This window comes from Balaenoptera physalus, assembly GCF_965194825.1.
Source record: "Balaenoptera physalus genome assembly, chromosome: 7".
Taxonomy (NCBI): Eukaryota; Metazoa; Chordata; class Mammalia; order Artiodactyla; family Balaenopteridae; genus Balaenoptera; species Balaenoptera physalus.
The window spans coordinates 37,141,718-37,166,201 of NC_138886.1; the positions used below are offsets into that span (position 1 = coordinate 37,141,718).

General features: G+C 39.9%; 1 protein-coding gene across 2 annotated transcripts in view; it reads right to left on the reverse strand.

Moving 5' to 3' along the window:
* LOC309663830 (phospholipid-transporting ATPase FetA-like) overlaps positions 1-24,484 on the reverse strand; it is a 112,291-nt gene that overhangs the window by 74,830 nt on the left and 12,977 nt on the right. Inside the window, exon 2 of one of the 2 annotated variants that reach the window (XM_082468372.1) lies at positions 20,173-20,216. In XM_082468372.1, coding sequence (XP_082324498.1) covers positions 20,173-20,200 — 28 coding nt within the window. In that variant the 5' untranslated portion in view covers positions 20,201-20,216. Of the gene's footprint in view, positions 1-20,172; positions 20,806-24,484 lie in introns of those variants that run through there. The other variant, XM_082468373.1, reaches the window with a different exon arrangement.

Here is a 24,484-nt window from a genome sequence, read left to right on the forward strand (position 1 = left end):
ATATGGTATTTGTTTTTCTCTTTCTGACTTACTTCACTCTGTATGACAGACTCTAGGTCCATCCAGCTCACTACAAATAACTCAATTTTGTTTCTTTTTATGGCTGAGTAATATTCCATTGTACATATGTGCCACATCTTCTTTATCCATTCATCTGTCGATGGACACTTAGGTTGCTTCCATGTCCTGGCTGTTGTAAATAGAGCTGCAATGAGCATTGTGGTACATGACTCTTTTTGAATTATGGTTTTCTCAGGGTATATGCCCAGTAGTGGGATTGCTGGGTCATATGGTAGTTCTATTTTTAGTTTTTTAAGGAACCTCCATACTGTTCTCCGTAGTGGCTGTATCAATTTACATTCCCACCAACAGTGCAAGAGGGTTCCCTTTTCTCCACACCCTCTCCAGCATTTATTGTTTGTAGATTTTTTGATGATGGCCATTCTGCCTGGTGTGAGGTGATACCTCATTGTAGTTTTGATTTGCATTTCTCTAATGATTAGTGGTGTTGAGCATCCTTTCATGTGTTTGTTGGCAATCTGTATATCTTCTTTGGAGAAATGTCTATTTAGGTCTTCACCCATTTTTGGATTGAGTTGTTTGTTTTTTTGATACTGAGTTGCATGAGCTGCTTGTAAGTTTTGGAGGTTAATCCTTTGTCAGTTGCTTCATTTGCAAATATTTTCTCCCATTCTGAGGGTTGTCTTTTCGTCTTGTTTATGGTTTCCTTTGCTGTGCAAAAGCTTTTAAGTTTCATTAGGTTCCATTTGTTTATTTTTGTTTTTATTTCCATTTCTCTAGGAGGTGGGTCAAAAAGAATCTTGCTGTGATTTATGTCATGGAGTGTTCTGCCTATGTTTTCCTCTAAGAGTTTGATAGTGTCTGGCCTTACATTTAGGTCTTTAATCCATTTTGAGTTTATTTTTGTGTATGGTGTTAGGGAGTGTTCTAATTTCATTCTTTTACATGTAGCTGTCCAGTTTTCCCAGCACCACTTATTGAAGAGGCTGTCTTTTCTCCATTGTATATAATTATCTTTTTGAATTTCATCTCCTCTATCAGATTGGTAAGTGTGAAAATGCCTGATTAATTTCTGTATCCTCTAAAGCCCTAGCACAGGGCCTGGCTTCTAAGTAGGAGATCAGTTAAAAAAATTTTTTTTGAACTTAAAAATGAATAAAGACCAGCAACAGGTGAGTTCATTAAGAATATCAGACCATGGAAAACCTTTCTGAAAAAATACATGTTACAAGATGTCTCCTGCTGATAACTTCATCAAGACAATTGCCATAAAGAATACAAACATTTTATCTGGTGATGTTTAAAGTCAGTTCCAGGATCTGTACATCTTGCAGTTAAAACCAATCCAAAGACACATTTCCCTTAGCTGCCCTACTTCGTTAGATACAAATATGGCAGCCAAAAAGTGGGAGCGTCTGTGACTAACATAACGCCAAATCTAAACCATGAGGGATTTTCGGGCCCCACATGTCACTTCTCTGCTGCTCGTCTATGCTCCATTACTCTACTTCACAGCAGAAGGCAGAACATTTCTAATGCTACCAGGTCAACAAATTGTGGGAATTTAAGTCACTCCAGTATGAGGTTCCCAGTCCCCATCTGTCCCCAGGAAATGGCTTTGAGACTAAACTGGGAACATCCCTGGATCACAGTGCCAACTACAGTTGTCAAGTGGTTTTCTCACATCATATGGGGTTTTATTGGGTCTAAGGAGAGTCACAGAGGGATCAGACTCAACTAAATTAAACTAAACCCAAGTGAAAAGAATCACATTGCCTTCCACTCGCACCAGGAATGTCTGGGCTGGGAGCCATCCTGGATATTGCATGGCCTCCCAGGGTCACTCTGATTCTGAAAATTACAGAATTTCACAATTGGAAAAGCACTGGGAGATATCTGGTCCATCCTTCCACCCAGAGCAGTCATTCCCTGTGTTCAGCAACCCTGGCCACCTTGCTTAAATACTTCCAGTGAAGAAGAAATCACTGTCTCTCAAGACAGCCTCTACATTTTCAGACAGCTCTATTTATGAATTCCTTTATTCATTAAATTTCTCCTGACTTCTATAAGCCCTGAAGGCAAGCAAGCACCAACAGTAGGGCCTGCCTAAATTCTACCTTCATCTTTTCCCAGTTGGTGAGCACTGACATGAACAAGCATCCAGCCCTTGAGTGTGCTACCTTATATATTACCCTTCACTCATCATCACCTTCCATCATGTGGTAATGTGGTCAAATGTACTGGGTGCTGTGCCCCAGGGTCCTGAGCCCTGAAATCTGGCTGATCCACCTACTACCTGAGCAGCAACCAATAAAACAAATTACGAGCACCTTACTTGTTTTTCAGCACAGATCTCGGCCATCTTAGCTTTGCTGCTTGCCCTGATTCTTTTTTTTTTTTTTTAACATCTTTATTGGAGTATAATTGCTTTACAGTGGTGTGTTAGTTTCTGCTTTATAACAAAGTGAATTAGGTATACATATACATATATCCCCATATCTCCTCCCTCTTGCGCCTCCTTCCCACCCTCTGTATCCCACCTCTCTAGGTGGAGACAAAGAACTGAGCTGATCTCCCTGTCTTGCCCTGATTCTTTTTTTTTTTTTTTTTTAAATTTTATTTATTTATTTTTGGCTGTGTTGGGTCTTCCTTGCTGCGCGCGGGCCTTCTCTAGTTGCGGCGAGTGGGGGCTACTCTTCATTGCGGTGCGTGGGCTTCTCATTGCGGTGGCTTCTCTTGCTGTGGAGCAAGGGCTCTAGGCATGTGGGCTTCTGTAGTTGTGGCTCGTGGGCTCTAGAGCGCAGGCTCAGTAGTTGTGGCGCACAGGGCTTAGTTGTTCCACGGCATGTGGGATCAATCCAGATCAGGGATCGAACCCGTGTCCCCTGCATTGGCAGGCAGACTCTTATCCACTGCGCCACCAGGGAAGCCCCTTGCCCTGATTCTTAAATGCACTCCACTCCAATCTTATTCAACCTCAAACCCTTTTAGGGATTTCAATTCTCTATTTTCTCTCTCAGAGATTTACAATAACCTTACTCTACATATTTCAATTCCAGTCCAACAAATCCAAATCATGTTCTAGCCGAACTGGTTGGGCCTACCCAGACAAATGTTGTCTAAAGCAAGAGTAACAGTTCTGCTCATTGCAGTTCTAACAACAGATTGAGCAGGTGGGCACAATTGTTTATTCTTACAGGTTTCCTCAGCAGCTCTAATTAACAGAGAATCCTGACAACCCTGAATTTCAGTAACTTCTGATGGACTTCTTCTGGGGTATGTTTAGTGGTCAGTTGTACCGTTGATCTCAGGAAGCTGTGTGGTGCTTGATAAGGAAGCTACAGGATCCAGAAAGACATATGTAGCAGAATTTGCGAATCAGATTTTAAACATGCTCACCCATGCCCTTGAAAGAAAGTTAACAAGAATTCAACATTCATGAATGTTTAACCATCTATGGAAATATTCTCTGAAGTAATCTGCTTAAGAGATGATTTTAAAATGTGCTGATAAGATTAAAGTACAGCCTAAATAAATCTCAGCATGGGGCTTAGGTGCCTCTCTAGAAAGGGAGGCATGAAGTTAAAATAGAACTAATCTAAGAGAGGCTCTACTTATTAAAACCAACATGCTGGTCATGAGAGAGTGAAGAAGTGACCGTTTTTAGAACAGAAAAGACTGAAACATTTATCACTATTTCAACCACTGCCTGGGGAAAAGTTTCTCTGATTATAATGCCTATCAGAGTTACTTGGAAAGAAATATCACTAGAACAGAACAGACTATCACACTATCAGAATACCATATCTTAATGTAAATACCACACAGCTACATCCAGTTCTCTTTGTTGTAATTCTGGGATCTCGAATTTGGTTTCCTGGGTAGAGGTGACCGCTAGAAGGCAATGCCCTGAACATTACAAGACTTCCCATGGTAAAACTTCTAAATTAGCTGTTTTGTTGATAAATTGTTCTTTCCAGAAAGAAAAGAGTGAACTGATCCCCTGGGACCTAGTCACTCCTAGGACAAGCTGTAAATTGAACCAAATTTGTAAACCCTGGATTGGTGATGACTACATCAGGATATAGATTTGAGAGGCCCGACCTTGGCAGTTTGTTGTCTCAGTCTCACTCTCTCACCTCTTCACAACAGTATGGTATTTTGTAAAACACAATGATTAGAGGCTCAGGAGATCTAAGATTTTAATTCAACCCTGTTAAGACTACTCTGAGTCTCAGTCTTCTCATCTATACATGAGAAGTTTGGACAAGATAACTTCTACTGCCCCTTCCAGTCTTGGAATCATTCTTGTTATTAGAAATAACAATATTTCAGTAAGGTGCCTAGTTACAAAATAAATTTACAACTAAACAGCCTTTCTAGATACTTATAAAAAGCAGTTGGAAAAAAAAATGGAAAAAGTGCCATTTAAATAGCAACAAGATTTAAAACATCTAGAAATATGCCTAACAATAAATGTATAGATCTATACAAAAAGCCACAAAGTTTTACAGATGGCCACAGAAGAAGACCTGAATTAACAGAGAAATATGATGTTCCTGAATAGGGAGACTCAACATTGCAAAAATAAACTGTCCACCAGATTAAGCCACAAATTCAATGTAATCACAACCAATAGAACTTTTTTGAACTTGAATAAATAATTTTAAAATGTATCTGTAAAGAAAGCACTCATTCACTACCTTTTCCAATCAGGGTTTCCTAGAGAAGGTATAATTTCATGAGTTTTTTGAATAAAAGGAAACACTTGTATACTTTCTGAGGGCAAAAAACCCCAATTTATATTTGCTTTAATACATCATCAAGCCTAGCATATAAATGTAGTTCTGTAAACCTGGTATTCTCAGGTTTAATAGTTGTGTAAGTCAGCTTTCATGAGCAACCTTGAAAGCTCACACTGTAGAGTGATTTTATGGAAGCATAAATCTGAATTGGGTGCTCTGTGAAGTTAGTGTGCAGTACTCAGTAAGACAGTGGGTGAGCCTAGCTGACTGCCTAGAATTTGCATCTCAAAGAGGCTAATCTTTTTGTGTGTGTCTATTAGCTATCATTTATGTAGTAATTTTCATTTAAGACCCAGAGGTTACTTACCTTTTCAGTTATATTTTATTTTATATTAATTTATTTTTATTCAATTATATTTTATTCTATGGGAAGAATTACACACTACAATGATATTCACAAATTTAGTGACACCTGACAATCTCATTCATGAATGGATGCACGCACGTACATAAACACACATGATGGTTGGTTGGCCATAAGGCTCTGAAGAAGCAGAGGAAGAGCATGACAAGTTCAAAGTGGGAACAAAAGTGGCTAGGGATGAATGGTCAAAGATCAGAAAGAAAATACAGATTGGGGGAAATGAAAGGAGACCGCAGAAACTTGTTGAAGTTTAAATGAAGTGAATAAGGTTATAGAGAGGTTCACTAATTCTTTTAGCAAATGTTGCAAGTATTACACTAGGGCTAGGGAATGCAGAAAAGGATCAGACACTATCCCTATTACTGCCTTGAAGTGATAGTAGGGGAGACATACAAGAAAAAATTGCTATATAGTATGGTGGGTAGTATGACAGAGGTAAGGACAGTGTGTTGTGGATGTGCAAAAGCGGAACATCTAAAACAGATTGTACGGATCTGGTAATGTTTCTTGGAGCACATCCTGAGCTGAGTTTTCAAGCATAAATATAAGTTAGCTTAGTGAACATGCTAGACAGAGTTTTCCAGGCAGGGGTGAGGAACAACATATGAAATGGCATGGAGTGAAGTACACTGCAGAATGCCACTGAATACTTTAAAAGGTGAGTTAACATGATCAGACTTGTGATTCAGTAAGATACAGCATCAGAATGGAGCCTAGCTTGACTGATGGCCAGGAAATGAGATAAGACGCTACTATTTGTTATCCAGAGGAAAAATAATGAATAGATGAGTTAAGGCATTTGTAATGGGGATGGGGAGAAGGTGTTATGTTTGACAGTTTTTATATATGAGGTAAAAATCAACAAAGTGGGATTTATCTTGGTGAATTTACTAAAGTCCAGGAGCTGGACTTCAGTTTTTAGACTCAGGAACTTGGTTTTGGCTGCTCATTGAGACTGAATCCATAATTCACATTAACATTAATAAGGTTTTAGAGGCTAATGTAAAACCAGAATGGCAGATGATTATTTGCAATGAAATAGGTTAACTGCCACAGTGACTATAATATTTACTTTGGCACATTCAGACATTTTCTCCTTGGAAAAACACGTATATGAGAAACCAATCATAATCAGAAGGTTGCTTGATCAACATGGAATTAGAGGTAGGGAAATTAAATTGTGTGTTTTAAACATTTAATAACATCAGGCCACAATGCAGAGAGAGGAATGTTCAAGTTTGTGGGCTACAATCTCTCCCTTGGACAGTACTTGCATAGGCACAACCAAAGTATGCTTCTCACTCTCCTGTTTCTATGCTGTCTTTGTTAACTAATAGCACTTCTATGAATATTCTTTAGACAAATATATTTAGTCAACTCTTAATCTGTCCAGCCGGACTTTTATGGGTGATTTTTGGGTAGCTTTGCCTTGATTTGTGTTGATGTTACCATTTAATTCTCAGTCGTAAATCTAATTTCCCTTATTTCCAAGATCTTAGAGATGAAGGTGGAGGAACAACTGACCTCTCAGTCACCATTTACTTCCTACAAACTTCAGGTGAAAGATGAAAAAGACAATGGAACAGAGAGGGAAATGGGTAGGATCCAAACAAAATGTAGTTTACAAAGAGAAGGCTCTTAAAGGCAATTAACCATAGGCTGAATACATAAAATTTCATAATTCAAACAAATCAAATTTATATGCAATTTACATGTGTATATCAAATAATCACACTGTACACCTTAAACTTATACAGTGTTAAACGTCAATTATATCTCAATAAAGCTGGGGACAAAAAAAGAACCAATCATGTACATGTTATAGTGAAATACATAAATGATTAAGAGTGTGAATGGGGAAGATAATTAGATCTAATGATACAAACAGATATAATGCAAAAATGATAAAAATGGGGGAGGGGATAGTAAACAAAACGCCAAAATGGTTCTGAGGGAGGAGTTATTGTAAGTAGAGAAGTCAAGAAAAGCTTAATGGGGAAAGTGGCATTTGTCTGACAGTAGCAGTGAAAGTCTTGGTAAAAACAGATTCAAATCAATTTTTCCCTTGATAATCACATAACCTTTTTAATCAAAGATATGTCATACTAATTAAAAATTTATTACTTATGAATAATTGTATCTAGTTATGAAAAACTTTATGGATATAATTTGATACATTTTAAAAAATGATAGATACAAAGGGAAAAGATAAGCAGAAAAGTAAATAAGGTGTCAAAACTTAGTAATTGTGCATAGACCTCTGTGGTTCCATGATTTTATTGTTACTCAAGATTTCCTTGTTTGAACAGCTCATACAACTCAATAACAAACAAACAACCCAATCAAAAAATGGGCAGAAGACCTAAATAGACATTTCTCCAAAGAAGACATACAGATGGCCAAGAGGCACACGAAAAGATGCTCAACATTGCTAATTATTAGAGAAATGCAAATCAAAACTGCAATGCGGTATTACCTCACACCAGTCAGAATAACTATCCTCAAAAAGTCTACAAATAACAAATGCTGGAGAGGGTGTGGAGAAAAGGGAACCTGGTGGGAAAGTAAATTGGTGCAGTCACTATGGAAAACCGTATGGAGGTTCTTCAAAAAACTAAAAATAGAGTTGCCATATGATCCAGCAGTCCCACTCCTGGGCATATATCCGGACAAAACTATAATTCAAAAAGATACATGCACCCCTATGTTCATAGCAGCACTATTTACAATAGCCAAGACATGGAAGCAACCTAAATGTCCATCGACAGATGAATGGATAAAGAAGATGTGGTATATATATACAATGGAATATTACTCAGCCATAAAAAGAATGAAATAATGCCATTTGCGGCAACATGGATGGACCTAGAGATTATCATACTAAGTGAAGTCAGACAGAAAGGCAAATACCACATGGTATCACTTACATGTGGACTCTAAAATGAGACACAAATGAATATATGCACAAAACAGAAACAGACTCACAGACATAGAGAACAGACTTGTAGTTTCCAGTGGTGAGGGGGTGTGGGGAGGGATGGGTTGGGAGTTTGGGATTAACAGATGCAAACTATTAAATATATGTATAACTGAATCACTTTGCTGTATACCAGAAACTAACACAACATTATAAATCAACTATACTTCAATAAAATAAATTTTTAAAAAAAGGTTTCCTTGTTTGGATCTTTTGGAGGTCAAGCAGTTTTCTTAGTAGTTGGCTCTCTCAAAGGGATGACCAAGAAATTGAAAAAAAGTTTTTTCTTCAAAGACATATTTGGGGGCTTCCCTGGTGGTGCAGTGGTTGAGAATCTGCCTGCCAATGCAGGGCACACGGGTTCGAGCCCTGGTCTGGGAAGATCCCACATGCCGCGGAGCAACTAGGCCCGTGAGCCACAATTACTGAGCCTGCGCGTCTGGAGCCTGCGCTCCTCAACAAGAGAGGCCGGGATGATGAGAGGCCCGCGCACCGCGATGAAGAGTGGCCCCCACTTGCCGCAACTAGAGAAAGCCCTCGCACAGAAACGAAGACCCAACACAGCCATAAATTAAAAAAAAAAAAAAAAAAAAAGATATATTTGGGGGCTTCCCTGGTGGCGCAGTGGTTGAGAATCTGCCTGCCAATGCAAGGGACACGGGTTCGAGCCCTGGTCTGGGAAGATCCCACATGCCCGCGGAGCAACTAGGCCCGTGAGCCACAACTACTGAGCCTGCGCATCTGGAGCCTGTGCTCCGCAACAAGAGAGGCTGCGATAGTGAGAGGCCCGCGCATCGCGATGAAGAGTGGCCCCCGTTTGCCGCAACTAGAGAAAGCCCTCGCACAGAAACGAAGACCCAACACAGCCAAAAATAAATAATAAATAAATAAATAATAAATAAATTTTAAAAAAAAGATATATTTGGTCTTAACCAACCCATGGATTTCAGAATTTTATAATTATACAATTCATTAAACTTCATTTTATTGCTTTAAACCTGCTCGATCTTTTATTTTAGTAGGAAAAGATTTAATTCACTACAGCAGTAACTAAGGGAGTAAAAACCTCTTAACTGTTATACTTTTCTCCCCCACCTGTTCCCTCTCTCTTCATTTCATACTCTCACAAACCCTCCTCATTCTTTATACAGAACGTTAAGAAATGCTCTTTGCATCTGATCATCAGAACTAGATTAATCAGTGCTTTTTAAAAAACTCCTTTAAATCTGTGAACCATGAATAAACCACAGATCACAAACCTTTTGAAGACTTTGTTTTTCCTTAGCACAAAAACTATAACAAGAAATAACAGAGAATCTCATCATTTGCATTTGTTTAGGTTTCATGGTTTATAAAAATCATCTCATTAAGCTTGAGATATAGGGAAAGATAATTACCCATTTACAGTTGAGAAAACTAAGGATCTGAGAAATAGTAAGTGGAAAAAAACAGACCTGGGAATCATGCCTTTTGATTCTAACCCCTGCAGTCAGAAGCCCCATTCCCATCCTTTCGCTGAACATTTCTCCACTTTTAACCACAGGGATTCTTTTTGTTCTGTACAGTGTCTCCCATTTGTTCAAGAAAACGAAGGTCTAATCTCCTGGGCTATCTTGCCTGAGCCACCACATGTGGCCACCCAGGTTGTACACTGCATATCTTTAGTGGTCACCATTCACAGACCACAATGGGAACTGTGTCCCTGGAGTTGTACAATGTCATGATACTGGTATTGACTTTCCTAAATACCTGTTTACAAGGCCTGTACTAGTACTTCTATCTTTAGTACTTGGTTGGTCTCATAGTAACAGCGTGGCAAACCCTCAAGTAGTCATGCTCAGAGAGAAGACAGTGGTATGGGAAATGAAATATTATACACAAGTAGCTTTGGATCTGTGACTTTTTTAGTAGCAGATTTAGTTTCCTAATTATGTTGGGTTTACCTCATGCCAAAAGTGTTTGAATTTGAAACTCCTTAAGGACTTAATTGAGAATGAAAGCAAACATATTAAAGGCATGTTGGCCACTGGGCAGCCAAAACTAATGACAAGTGTCTGTGAACTAAAAGCGTAGGCAGGGCTTCCCTGGTGGCGCAGTGGTTGAGAATCCGCCTGCCAATGCAGGGGACACGGGTTCGAGCCCTGGTCTGGGAAGATCCCACATGCCGCGGAGCAGCTGGGCCCGTGAGCCACAATTACTGAGCCTGCGCGTCTGGAGCCTGTGCTCCGCAACAAGAGAGGCCGCGATAGTGAGAGGCCCGCGCACCGCAATGAAGAGTGGCCCCCGCTCGCCTCAACTGGAGAAAGCCCTCGCACAGAAACGAAGACCCAACACAGCCATAAATAAATAAATAAATAATTTTAAAAAATAAATAAATAAATAAAAGCGTAGGCATTTTACTTATGTAGGCAACAGGAGAACTCTATTATTAAACTTAATAATCAAAGAGGTAACATTAATTCACAGCTCACTGTGTTGTCAGCACTTACATATCTTTTTTCATTTAACCCTTAAAATAACCTTACGATTTGTATACCATTGTATTATTATTTCCATATTACAGATGATGAAACTAAGGCACAGAAAGGCTAAGTAACTTGCCCAACATCACTCAGCTAATAAGTGGCAAAATCAATATGGAACACAGGTAGTCTGATTTCAGAGCCTGTGCTTTTAACCACCATATTATGATTAATATCAAAATGTATACCAACGACTAGGGGATAACCAGGAGTAACAGGAAAAATGTGGGAGAAAAGCTGTGAGAAATAAGATATAAAGAGAGAGGAAGCCCTCTTCTATTCTGTGTTCCCTAATGTGCAGTCACTCTGTATTATAACAACCCCTCACCCATAAAGTTCATATTTGGCAGAGAGCCAGCAGTAAGCAACAAGTAACCAATGAACAGCCAAGGTAGCAACGTGAAATCTATGCACTAAAGTTAAGTATTTCACTTACAGAAGAGTTTCTTAGGCCCTTAGAATCTATTTTTTACATATTTTACACACAATTGTAATAAGGAGATTGACTGGTTTATAGCTCGAAAGAAGACCAGACACAATGAATTAGAAGAATTCAAGGGATAATACAGGCAGACATAACAAGAGCAAGAAGTAAAAAGAAAGAAAATTACACAAAATAAAATGCAAGAATTCAAATATCACCAGTACTTCGGTTTTAAAATACGTCCACAAATTCTTTGGTACTCTTCTCTTCAAGAAGTGGAGCTTCAGCATGGGCTAGACTCAGTGACTCTTCTAACAAAGAGAATATGGTGGCAAGTGACTTTGAGACTAGGTCATACAAAGCACTGCTGCTTCCTCCTTGTTCTCTCTCTTTTATTACTGGCTCTGGGAGAAGGGAGCTTCCATGTCATGAGGATGTTCAAGCAGCCTATGGAAAGGCCCATGTGGTGAGGAACTGAGGCCACCTGCTAACAGCCAGCTGAGCGAGCCATGTTGGAAGGGGGTCTTCCAGCTCTAGCCTTCACATGACTACAACCCCTGCCTAAAACCTCATGAGAGACTGTGAGCCAGAACCACTCAGCTCAGTTGCTTCTGGATTCCTAACTCTCAGAAACTGTGAGGTAATAAACGCTTGTTATTTTAAGCTGCTAAGGTTAGAAAGTGTTCCATCTAAAATGGTTAAAATAGAAATACTGCTGATTAGAAAATACATTTTGTTATCTGAAAAAAATAATTTATTTCCCCATGATGTTTATGTAGTTTTGCCCTATTGCCATTCCACTCATTGGGAATCTTAACTCTTTGTTAGTCTATAATCTTGAAGGATGGGAATCATATTTTCTTTCCCTTTGCATACCTTCCAAAAAGCCTAGGGACTGAGGCTCTACACACAGTGAGAATTAGATTACCCTGTCTTTATGCAGAAGTAAGGGGCCATGAGATATTTCAAGTTATTTTCTTCTCTTTAAAAAAGTTCTTTTCCACAAATAATACATTAGTACATTCTCGTTTTTAAAAATTCACACAAGACAGAGGTGTATAAAGTAAAACATTAAAGTCCCTTTTCACAGTATCCACCACTGCATCCCACTCCCCCTTCCAGAGGCAATCATTGTTAATGGTTTGGTATTCATCTTTCTATAACTTTTCCTTTGCATTTACACACATTTATACAAATACAGTACATAGTTTCAGAATTTTTTTTCGCAAATGGGATCATATATTATTATTGTGTAATTTACTTCTTTCACTCAACAGTAAGTCTTAGAAACCTTTCCATGAAAATAAACATATATCTACTTAATTCTAAAGTAGATATAATTTATTTAACCATTTCCTTACTGCCTGACTTTTTTGTGGCTATAAAAAATGCTGCAATGAACATCCATCTACATGGTGCTTTGTTTGTTTTGTTTTGCTCAACATCAGTAATTATTAGAGAAATGCAAATCAAAACTACAATGAGGTATCACCTAACACTGGTCAGAATGACCATCATCAAAAAATCTACACACAATAAATGCTGGAGAGGGTGTGGAGAAAAGGGAACCCTCTTGCACTGTTGGTGGGAATGTAAATTGATATAGCTACTATGGAGAACAGTACGGAGGTTCCTTAAAAAACTAAAAATAGAATTACCATATGACCCAGCAATCCCACTACTGGGCATATACCCATAGAAAACCATAACTCAAAAAGACACATGCACCCCAATGTTCAGTGCAGCACTATTTACAATAGCCAGGCCATGGAAGCAACCTAAAGGCCCATCGAGGACTTCCCTGGTGGCACAGTGGTTAGGAATCCACCTGCCAATGCAGGGGACACAGGTTCGATCCCTGGTCTGGGAAGATCCCACATGCCACGGAGCAACTAAGCCTGTGCACCACAACTACTGAGCCTGCGCTCTAGAGCCCGCAAGCCACGATTACTGAGCCCACGTGCCACAACTACTGAAGCCTGCGCACCTAGAGCCTGTGCTCCACAGCAAGAGAAGCCACTGCAGTGAGAAACCCGTGCAACACAATGAAGAGTAGCCCCAGATCGCTGCAACTAGAGAAAAGCCTGTGTGCGGCAATGAAGACCCAACACAGCCAAAAATAAATAAATAAATTTATTTATTAAAATAAATAAATGAAGGCCCATCGACAGACGAATGAATAAAGAAGATGTAGTACATATATACAATGGAATACTACTCAGCCATAAAAAGGAACAGAATTGGGTCATTTGTAGAGACATGGATGGACCTAGAGACTGTCATACAGAGTGAAGTAAGTCAGAAAGAGAAAAACGAATATCATATATTAACGCATATATGTGGAATCTAGAAAAAAGGTACAGATGAGCCTGTTTGCAAGGCAGAAATAGAGACACAGATGTAGAGAACAAATGTATGGGCACCAAGAGGGAAGCGGGGGGTGGGATGAATTGGGAGATTGGAATTGACATATATACACTAACTAACACGTATAAAATAGATAACTAATGAGAACCTGCTGTATAGCACAGGGAACTCCACTTCGCTGTACAGTAGAAACTAACACAACATTGTAAAACAGCTACACCCCAATAAAAAATTTCTTTTTGTATTTCTGTACATTAGACACCTATAAGGAGCACTGCTAGGTCCTAAAGTCTGCATTTTTGGGGACTTCGCTGGTTGCGCAGTGGTTAAGAATCCGCCTGCCAATGCAGGGGACGCGGGTTTGAGCCCTGGCCCAGGAAGATCCCACATGCTGCGGAGCAACTAAGCCCATGTGCCACAACTACTGAGCCTGCGCTCTAGAGCCTGTGAGCCACAACTACTGAGCCCACGTGCCACAACTACTGAAGCCCGTGCTCCTAGAACCCGTGCTCTGCAGCAAGCCACTGCAATGAGAAGCCTGTGCACCGCAACAAAGAGTAGTCCCCCGCTCGCCACAGCTAGAGAAAGCCTGTGTGCAGCAAGGAAGACCCAACGCAGGCAAAAATAAAATAAGGTCTGCATTTTAAAATTTTGATGGGTGACCCCAGAAATAGTACCAATCTACATTATCACCAAAAGGATAAAAGAATATTTCCCACCATTGAGTAGTACCATAATTTTTTATTTTTGCCAATCTGATGGGCAAAAACAAAATTATATCTGGCTGTTTCAATTTTCATGATTGCTAGTGAGGTTGAACACATTTTAATGTTTGTCATTTTATTATTTATTTAAATTGCCTTTCCATAGCTTTTGTCCATTTATTTATTGCATCATTTATTTATTTATTTTTTAAATAAATTTATTTATTTTTGACTGTGTTGGGTTTTCGTTGCTGCGCGTGGGCTTTCTCTAGTTGCTTCCAGCAAGGGCTACTCTTCGTTGCGGTGTGCAGGCTTCTCATTGCGGTGGCTTCTCTTGTTGCGGAGAATGGGCTCTAGGTGTGCAGACTTCAGTAGTTGTGGCGCGTGGGCCCAGTAGTTGTGGCGCACAGGCTTAGCTGCTCTGCGGCATGTGGGATCTTCCCGGACCAGGGCTCGAACCTGTGTCCCCTGCATTGGCAGGCGGATTCTTAACCACTGCGCCACCAGGGAAGTCCATCATTTATTTTTTTCTTATTAATTTGCTGAAATTCCTTATATATTCTAGATAATAATCCCTTGGTTATGTCTTTTTCCCAGGATGTCATTTGCATTTATCTTTCTTTTGTTAAAGTTGTACAGATGTTTGAAAAAAAGAAAAAAATCAAATCTGGCAGTCAATTTATTCATGACCTCTAGAGACTTTTTCTTCTTTAAAAAGGCCTTCCTAACCTAAAGATTATACAAATATTCTCCCACATTTTTAATATTTTTGTTTTATTTTTCATACTTAGTTCTACCTGAATGTGTTTTATAAATCTTTATTCTTTAAGTTTTATACATCTTTATTAATCTTTTTTCCAGATGCATAGCCAATTATCCCAACATCATTCATTTCAGCATGAAGTGCTACCTTTACTTATATTAAATACCTCTGTATTCACTGGTCTCTTTCTAGATCTATTTCTATTCGTGGACCAACATCACACTGTATCAATTACTATGCTCTGTTTTGATATCTAGTAGGGCAAATCTCCTTGTTCTTATTCTAAAAAAATTTTTTTTTGCTGTTTTCTTATATTTTCTCTTTCAGATGAATATTGAGATCAAACCTTCATCTTCTAAAAATTCCTGTGGGACTTTTAGATTGGATTCCTTCAATTTGTAGATTAATTTGGAGAAAATGGACATATTTTCAACATCAAAAATTTCCACCATCCATTCTATGAATATATATTAAGTACCTAAGCACCTTCTTTGTGCCAATCATTGTTCTAGCACTTGACATACCTCAGTGAACAAAACAAAGAATCCTGTCTTTGTGGAGCTTACCTTTTGTAAGTAAAGGCAGACAATAAACAATAAAATAATAAATAAGTTAATTATAAATTATGTTGGAAAGTGAATGCTGTGGAAAAAGCTAGATAAGAGTGAGCAGGAAAATGAGGGTGAGAGGAGGTGGCAGGCTTATAGAAAAGATGAGATAGAGCAAAAACTTAGAAAAGGGAGTTGGCCAAGGGGCTGTCTGGAGGAAGAGTGTTTCAACCAGAAGGAATAATGACAACAAAGACTCTGTTTAAGTAACAGCGAGAAGGATGCACTAGCTGGAGCAGCAAGGTGAGGAGCTGAGTGGCAGGAGACAGAAGGTCAGGGAGGGTGTGGGCAGGGTATGTAGGGTCTAAAAGGCTACTGTAAGGACCCTGGCTTTTACTCTGAGTGAAAATGGGAGCCACTGTAAATCCATCTACGAACATGCCTATATTTTGCCATTTATTCAGGTCACCTTTTTGTCTATCAATAAAGTCTTATAGTTTTCTTTATATAGGTTTTGTGCATTTCTTTTTATGTTTACTCATATAGTTTAAGATTTTGTTCCTAATGCAAACGGAATCTTTCTTCTATTATATTTTATAATTGGTAATTGCTATTGATTAAGAAAACTATTGATTTTTTGTATATTGATTATATATCTAGAGGTCCCTTAATTTTCATGAGGAGGTTATCAACTTTACCCCCAGCTTGGGTGGTTTTTGGTATCTGACTCTGTCTTGTGCTCTTAACAGCTCCCTCCCCATATACTGGTGCCTTAAAAGGCTCTTAAAATGTACCACAGTCTCAGGGTCTTTCGAGGTTTTGTGTCCAAAATCTGCTCCAATACATTCATTAGGATTTTTTTTTTAAATCCACTATTTTTTTAAAAAAGCAAAAAGAGGGGCTTCCCTGGTGGCTCAGTGGTTAAGAATCCGCCTGCCAATGCAAGGGACACGGGTTCGATCCCTGGCCCAGGAAGATCCCACATGCCACGGAGCAACTAAGCCCGTGCACCACAACTACTGAGCCTGCGCTCTAGAGCCCGCAAGCCACAATTACTGAGCCCACGTGCCACAACTACTGAAGCCCGTGCGCCTAGAGCCCGTGCTCCGCAGCAAGAGAAGCCACGACAATGAGAAGCCCACACACCACAACGAAGAGTAGCCCCCACTTGCCGCAACTAGAGAAAGCCTGCGCACAGCAACGAAGACCCAACACAGCCAAAAATTAATTAATTAATTAATTAATTAATTATTTAAAAATTAAAAAAAAAAAGCAAAAAGAAAACTATTGGCAAAGATGTGGAGAAATTAGAATCCTTGTGCACTGTTGGTGGGAATGTAAAATGGTATAACTGCTTATGGAAAACAGTATGGTGGTTCCTCATAAAATTAAAAATAGAATTAGCATACTATCCAGCAATTCTACTTCTGGGTATATACCCAAAAGAATTGAAAGCAGGGACTTGAAGAGATATTTGTATACTCATGTTCATGGAAGCATTATTCACAATAGCTAAGGAGTGGAAGCAACCCAAATGTCCATCAACAAATAGTTAAATAAAATGTGATATATATATAGATAGATAGAGATAGAGATATATACAACAAAATTTTATTCATTCTTAAAAAGGAAGGAAATTATGACATGCTACAACATAGATGAACCTTAGGAACATTATGTTAAGTGAAATAAGTCAGTTATAGAAAGATAAATACTGTATGATTCTACTTATATGAGGCACCTAGAGTAGTCAAATTCATAGAGACAGAAAGAAGAATGGTGGTTGCCATCCCAGGGGCTGGGAGTTGGGAGAAAGGGGAGCTATTGTTCAATGGATATAGAGTTTCAGTTTTTTCGGTTTTTAAAAAAATTTATTTATTTATTTTTGGCTGCGTTGGGTCTTCGTTGCTGCCTGCGGGCTTTCTCTAGTTGCGGCGAGCAGGAGCTACTCTTTCTTGTAGTGCACAGGCTTCTCATTGCGGTGGCTTCTCTTTTTGTGGAGCACGGGCTCTAGGTGAGTGGGCTTCAGTAGTTGTGGCACGCAGGCTTAGTAGTTGTGGCACACGGGCTTAGCTGCTCCGCGGCATGTGGGATCTTCCTAGACCAGGGCTCGAACCCACGTCCCCTGCATTGGCAGGCGGATTCTTAACAACTGCGCCACCAGGAAGTCCTAGAGTTTCAGTTTTAAAGATGAAAAGAGTTCTGGACCTGGTTGGTGGTGATTGTTACCTAACAATGTGAATGTACTTAACGCCACTGAACTGAACTGAACACTTAAAAATGGTTAAGATGGTAATGTTGTGTGTATTTTGCCATAATTAAAAGATTTCTTTAAAAAATTCTGTTGCCTGTTTCCTGTTGCTAGTCTTTTAATTCTATGAGGCCCACTTTGATCCCCGGCCTAGTGCTTTGAACTCAACCTTCCTGACTGAACTTTGTCTGGGCCTGGAACTCCTTGAGTCCCTCAACATTCACCTTTACCCAGACTAAGGTTCCCCTTTTCTTGGAGCTCTCTTGTCAGTCCACTTTTTTTTAATCCAATCCTGTTTCTAAGACTCCCAGTTTGGGTCCTGTTTTTGGACCCCCCTGAAGAAAGATCTGAGAAATAAAGCACACAATTCTAGAATACAGACTACCTTTACTGCAGGCATAACTCTAAACTTAATGATGTTCAATATATATTAAAAGCTTGGGAAACAATATTTATGGAGAATTGCTTGAAGGATATACAGCTTATCCACTTCTTGGGATCAGTTAGATTGTTTGCTTGTTTTTTTGTTTTCTAAGCCAAGGCTCAACAGATGAGCTCTAGAAACTTTGTGAATCTTCTAAAATTGTCTATACCTGTGCATTTTTTCTGGGGAGGGGTCCTAAGCTTTTAGAAGATTCTTAATATGCTTTGTTATTTAAAAAAAAGAAGAGCTGAGAATCTTTCTCTATGTACTCTAAAACTTGTTGTTCCTTGGATTGAGACAGATCATCAAAGCCTTACCTCAATCGAATTGTTCTGCCCCAAGCTCAGAATGGCTTTTACTGAACAATGCTTTGGCACTATGCCAACAGCCTACATTAAAGGACATTAAAGGAAAACAGCTTCAGCCCTAAAAATGTGTTTAGGTAAATACTACAGATTCCGATAAAAACAAAGAGAGCAAGACAAAGATGGGCATAGATCTGCCTGGGTATCTCAAGATCTTAACCAGATAGGATGTCTGTAAAGGCACAAATGTGCTGATGCCACCATGAGACAAGAACAGATTATGAACAGGCCAAGAAGGGTAAAATTCCCTATGGAAGAATTACAGTCAAATCGAACACGAGTACTAAAAGGTCCTTCCTTCATAAACTCAAGCATGGGATTTGGAGAGCCACCAGTGCAGACATTAATGGCAATATGTGGGTAAATGTATATAACATGTTGCACATACACTGAGTATACATAAGGTTAAAAAGAGTTTAAAATACATAAGGTTTCATGTGAAATTTTTAACAACTCTCCCTTCTCAATCTCAGGTTAATTCTCTATTATATAACCCTCATATTCCTCTATTTAGCTAAAATCCATCCATCCATCCTTCAAAGCTCAGCTTTTAAAATTATAACAACAAATGTTGTTCAAGTGGAGCTGATTTTATTTTACTAAACCAAAAGCAACCTCCTCTCCTCCTCAAACACACGCACTCTTTGGAAATCTCATCACTCTTTCATTGTTTTTCAAATTCTTTAAAAGCATGTATGTGCACAACGAACTACGAGAGGTTTTCCTTCTGTTGGCGAGAACCCTCCCACACAACAATCAATACTTATTTGGTTGGAATTATGTGAAGAGTTTAGTTCCAGACCTTAGTAGAAAGTCCAAGCTTTCTCCAAAATAGCCATAGCAGAAACTAATATTAATATGATAAATTATCATACTAAGGATGCAAAGTATATGGCCTGGGATTGAAGAAATTAGTCATGAAGTTGGACCTCTATAAGAGAAACAAGTTCAACAAGACCCTTTTGGTCATCTTACCTTAAGCTCACATGGAAAAAGGAAGAATGTCAGGAGGAGTATTCAAATCATGATTCATCTTATATAATATCAATAATCCCAATTAATTCAATTAGCCCAGTGAAAGTCTCTGGACTATTCCTATTTCCCCTTGAAAGTTCACGGATGAGAAACACTCTCTCACCTTTAGCTTTTCCTGAAGACACTTCCACCATGGTTATCATAGCAGACGTTTGGCTTTCTCTCTTAAATACCTTCAAAATTAAAGCACTTACCTGTCTGCCTCAAGTCTTTAGGTAGAACATCCCTCTCATTGCCCTCTAAAAAGAACACTGCAACATTACTCTCAAATGTGAAATAACACCGTCAGTGGCTATAACCAAAGACTTTCTATAATAATTTCAACTTTATAATTTTTGTCCTCCCACCTTTGCAGCAAAAATAGTCTCAAGCCAGGTCAGAGGGAAGTCAAGTCTGAGTCTTGCACTAAGAAGTTTCTTGGAAATCCAAAACTGTAAGAAACTTCTTGGTGAGCTTCAGTTCAATCCTATGAATGCTCTGAGAGTACAAGCTGTCAATTTCCTGGCTTTGTGGGTAGAACATGGTACAGTATCGTACTAAGCAAATACTATTATTGATTGTTGAAGTTGGGATATCTCAGCAGATATGAACTGAGCACTTACCTGAAATAAAAGGTTTTATGTATTTCATCTCAGAGAAACATCACCTAAGAATAAAACAAAAACTCCTTGTCAGTTAGCTCAGGCTCTGCTGATATAATACCTACAATTTATCAAAATTTACTGTGTGCTAGATAGACACTTTACTACATGCTTTATGTAGATCATCTTGTTCAATTTTCACTAAAATCTGGGCCTAAAAAGAGGATATTATTCTTTTTCACAGATGAAAAACCTGAGGCTTAAGAAGGTTAAGTGACTTGCTCAGGGTCACACAATCAGAGAGTGGTGGAGTCACAGTGATAGAGATTTGAATCCCTGTTTGCCTGACTCCTCTTGCCCATGATTCTGTAACATCCCTCTTATAGATTTGGCCCCAGATGAAGAGGTGCTTGTCAAGTGGGCATCTATGGCAGTAACTGAGAACTGTAGTCAAATACATGATTCAGAAGAAGTATAATTTAAAGTCTTAAATGCCCAGATTCTCCTCTTTGGTAGATCTGGCACTGAGCTCAGGATGAAATCCACTATTCTACTATGACCACACATTTCATCATCCATTATCTCGTGAAGCCTTAGGAGTTCTAAAATGGGATAGGAGAAAAAGGAATTGGTAGTCAGAGCTTAAAGTCCTAAAAAAGTGACTGCAGAAGCCCTACTGGTATGTGTTTTGTAACCTGGACTCTTGTGTAAAATTTTATCTGAATAGATGGCTTTGCTAATTTAAAATAATAAAACCTTGGTTGCACAAGGGGAGTTTTAAAAAAATCTCAAGACCCAGCATGCATCCCAGACCAACTAGATCAAGTTTACGCGAGTTGCAATTTTCAGTGTCAGGTGATTCTAATATATCGCCAAAGCTGGGAACCGCTGCAATAACCTGATCTGCGCTTCCTCATTTGAGATAAAAGGAGAATAAGACCCAAAGAACTTAAAGGAGATCAGGACCAGAACCAGTATCTCTTGACTGCTAGCTCACCATGCTGTATTGTTTGCTCTCCTCAATCCAGAATGAACCAACTGTTCCTCTAAGGCATAGAGCACACAAACCAAAATTATTATGTAACTTCATATTATCAGAGCTCTCTGTACCTTTAAAGAGTACTTCATATACATTCTCTCTTTAGATTCTTATACAGGGGAAGTAGGCAGGGCAAAACTTACATGTTTTAGACATGAGGAAATCAAAGGTCAATTAAGTTAACTCTTTAAGCCTGCTTAAAGATAGGAGCAGAATTTAAATCTTTATATTCTAACTCCTGGATTAAGTAAATTAAATTTGGCAAGTGTTCACTGAGTGCCTAGTATGTGTTAGTTAAGACATGGTCAAAGATGCAAAAAATTAATAAGACATCATCCATGCCCTCAATTAGTGTACAATCTTCTTGGAAAGACAGAGACAACTAAAATACTGCACTGCCTTCACAGCAAGATCTTTTTTGACCCACCTCCGAGAGTAATGGAAATAAACACAAAAATAAACAAATGGGAAGATGGTTTTTTGGGGACCCTAGTCCGCCATCTCCTTGGTCTGTGGTCTTTCTGGATAAAGTCGTATTCCTTGCCTCAACACCTTGTCTCCAATTTATTGGCCTGTCGTGCGGCGAGCAGAGTGAGCTTTGACTCGGTAACACACAGAGCAGTTCAATCCAAGCTTTTATTTCTAAACGTGGCCATGGCCAAGCAGCAAGCAAAGAACCTTCCAGGTAAAAGACCTACTGCTGAGGAGACCGTCAAGATGGTGGAGGAGTAAGACGTGGAGATCACCTTCCTCCCCACAAATACATCAGAAATACATATACATGTGGAACAACGCCTACAGAACACCTACTGAAAGCTGGCAGAAGACCTCAGACTTCCCAAAAGGCAAGAAACTCCCCACATACATGGGTAGGGCAAAAGAAAAAACAGAGACCAAAGAATAGGGATGGGACCTGCACCTCGGGGAGGGAGCTGTGAAGGAGGAAAAGTTTCCACACACTAGGAAGCCCCTTCACTGGCGGAGACGGGGCAGGCGGGGGGGAAGCTTCGGAGCCACAGAGGAGAGCGCAGCAACAGGGGTGCAGAGGGCAAAGCGGGAGATTCCCGCACAGAGGATTGGTGCCAACCAGCACTCACCAGCCTGAGAGGCTTGTCTGCTCACCCGCCGGGGCTGCTGGGGGCTGGGAGCTGAAGCTCGGGCTTCAGAGGTCAGATCCCAGGGAGAGAACTGGGGTTGGCCGCGTGAACACAGCCTGAAGGGGGCTAGTGCGCCACAGCTAGCCGGGAGGGAATCCAGGAAAATGTCTGGAACTGCCTAAGAGGCAAGAGACCATTGTTTTGGGGTGTGCAAGGACAGGGGATTCAGAGCACTGCCTAAATGAGCTCCAGAGATGGGCACGAGCCATGGCTATCAGCACAGACACCAGAGACGGGCACGAAATGCTAAGGCTGCCACTGCAGCCACCAAGAAGCCTGTGTGCAAGCACAGGTCACTATCCACACCTCCCCTCCCGGGAGCCTGTGCAGCCCACCACTGCCAGGGTCCTGTGACCCAGGGACAACTTCCCCGGGAGAACACACGGCGCGCCTCAGGCTGCTGCAACGTCACGCCAGCCTCTGCCGCCACAGGCTCACCCCGCATTCCGTACCCCTGCCTCCCCCGCGCCTGAGTGAGCCAGAGCCCCCTAATCAGCTGATACTTTAACCCCATCCTGTTTGAGCGAAGAACAGATGCCCTCAGGCAACCTACACACAGAGGCAGGGCCACATCCAAAGCTGAACCCCAGGAGCTATGCGAACAAAGAAGAGAAAGGGAAATTCCTCCCAGCAGCCTCAGGGGCAGCGGATTAAATCTCCACAATCAACCTGATGTACCCTGCATCTCTGGAATACCTGAATAGACAACGAATTATCCCAAAATTGAGGTGGTGGACTTTGGGAGCAACTGTAGACTTGGGGTTTGCTTTCTGCATCTAATTTGTTTCTAGTTTTATGTTTATTTTAGTTTAGTACTTAGAGTTTATTATCATTGGTAGATTTGTTTATTGATTTGGTTGCTCTCTTATTTTTATATATATATCTATATCTATCTATCTATCTATCTATATATATATCTTTTCCTTTTTCTCTTTTTGTGAGTGTGTATGTGTATGCTTCTTTGTGTGATTTTGTCTGTATAGCTTTGCTTTTACCATTTGTCCTAGGGTTCTGTCTGCCCTTTTCTTTTTTTTAGTATAGTTTTTACTGCTTGTTATCATTGGTGGATTTGTTTTTTGGTTTGGTTGTTCTTTCTTTCTTTTTTTTAAATTACTTTTTAATTTTTTTTACTTTTAATAATTAAAAAAAATATTTTATTTTAATAACTTTATTTTCTTCCTTCCTTCCTCTCTCCCTCCGTCTCTCTCTCTCTCTCCCTTTCTTTCTTCTTTTCTCTTTCTTTCTTTCTTTCCTTCTTTCTTTTTCTTCTTTTTCATTCTTTCTTTCTTTCTCTTTCTTTCTTTTCTTGCTTTCTTTTTTTCTCTCTACCTTTTCTTCTGAGCTGTGTGGCTGACAGGGTCTTAGTGCTCCGGCCAGGTGTTAGGCCTCAGCCTGTGAGGTGGGAGAGCCGAGTTTAGGACATTGGGCTGCCAGAGACTTCCCGGCTCCACATAATATCAAATGGTGAAAGCTCTCCCAGGGATGTCCATCTCAACGCTAAGACCCAGCTCCACTCAACAACCAGAAAGCTACAGTGCTAGACACCCTATGCCAAACAACTAGCAAGACAGGAACACAACCCCACCCATTAGCAGAGAGGCTGCCTAAAATCATAATAAGGTGACAGACACCCCAAAACACACCACAGGACACAGTCCTGCCCACCAGAAAGACAAGACCCACCCTCATCCACCAGAACACAGGCACCGGTCCCCTCCACCAGGAAGCCTACACAACCCACTGAACCAACCTTACCCACTGGGGGCAGATACCAAAAACAACGGGAACTACGAACCTGCAGCCTGTGAAAAGGAGACTCCAAACACAGTAAGTTAAGCAAAATGAGAAGACAGAGAAATACAGAGCAGATGAAGGAGCAAAGTAAAAACCCACCACACCAAACAAATGAAAAGGAAATAGGCAGTCTACCTGAAAAAGAATTCACAGTAATGATAGTAAAGATGATCCAAAATCTTGTAAACAGAATGGAGAAAATACAAGAAGCGTTTAAGGACCTAGAAGAACTAAAGAGCAAACAAACAATGATGAACAACACAATAAATGAAATAAAAAATTCTCTAGAAGGAATCGATAGCAGAATAACTGAGGTGGAAGAACACATAAGTGACCTGGAACA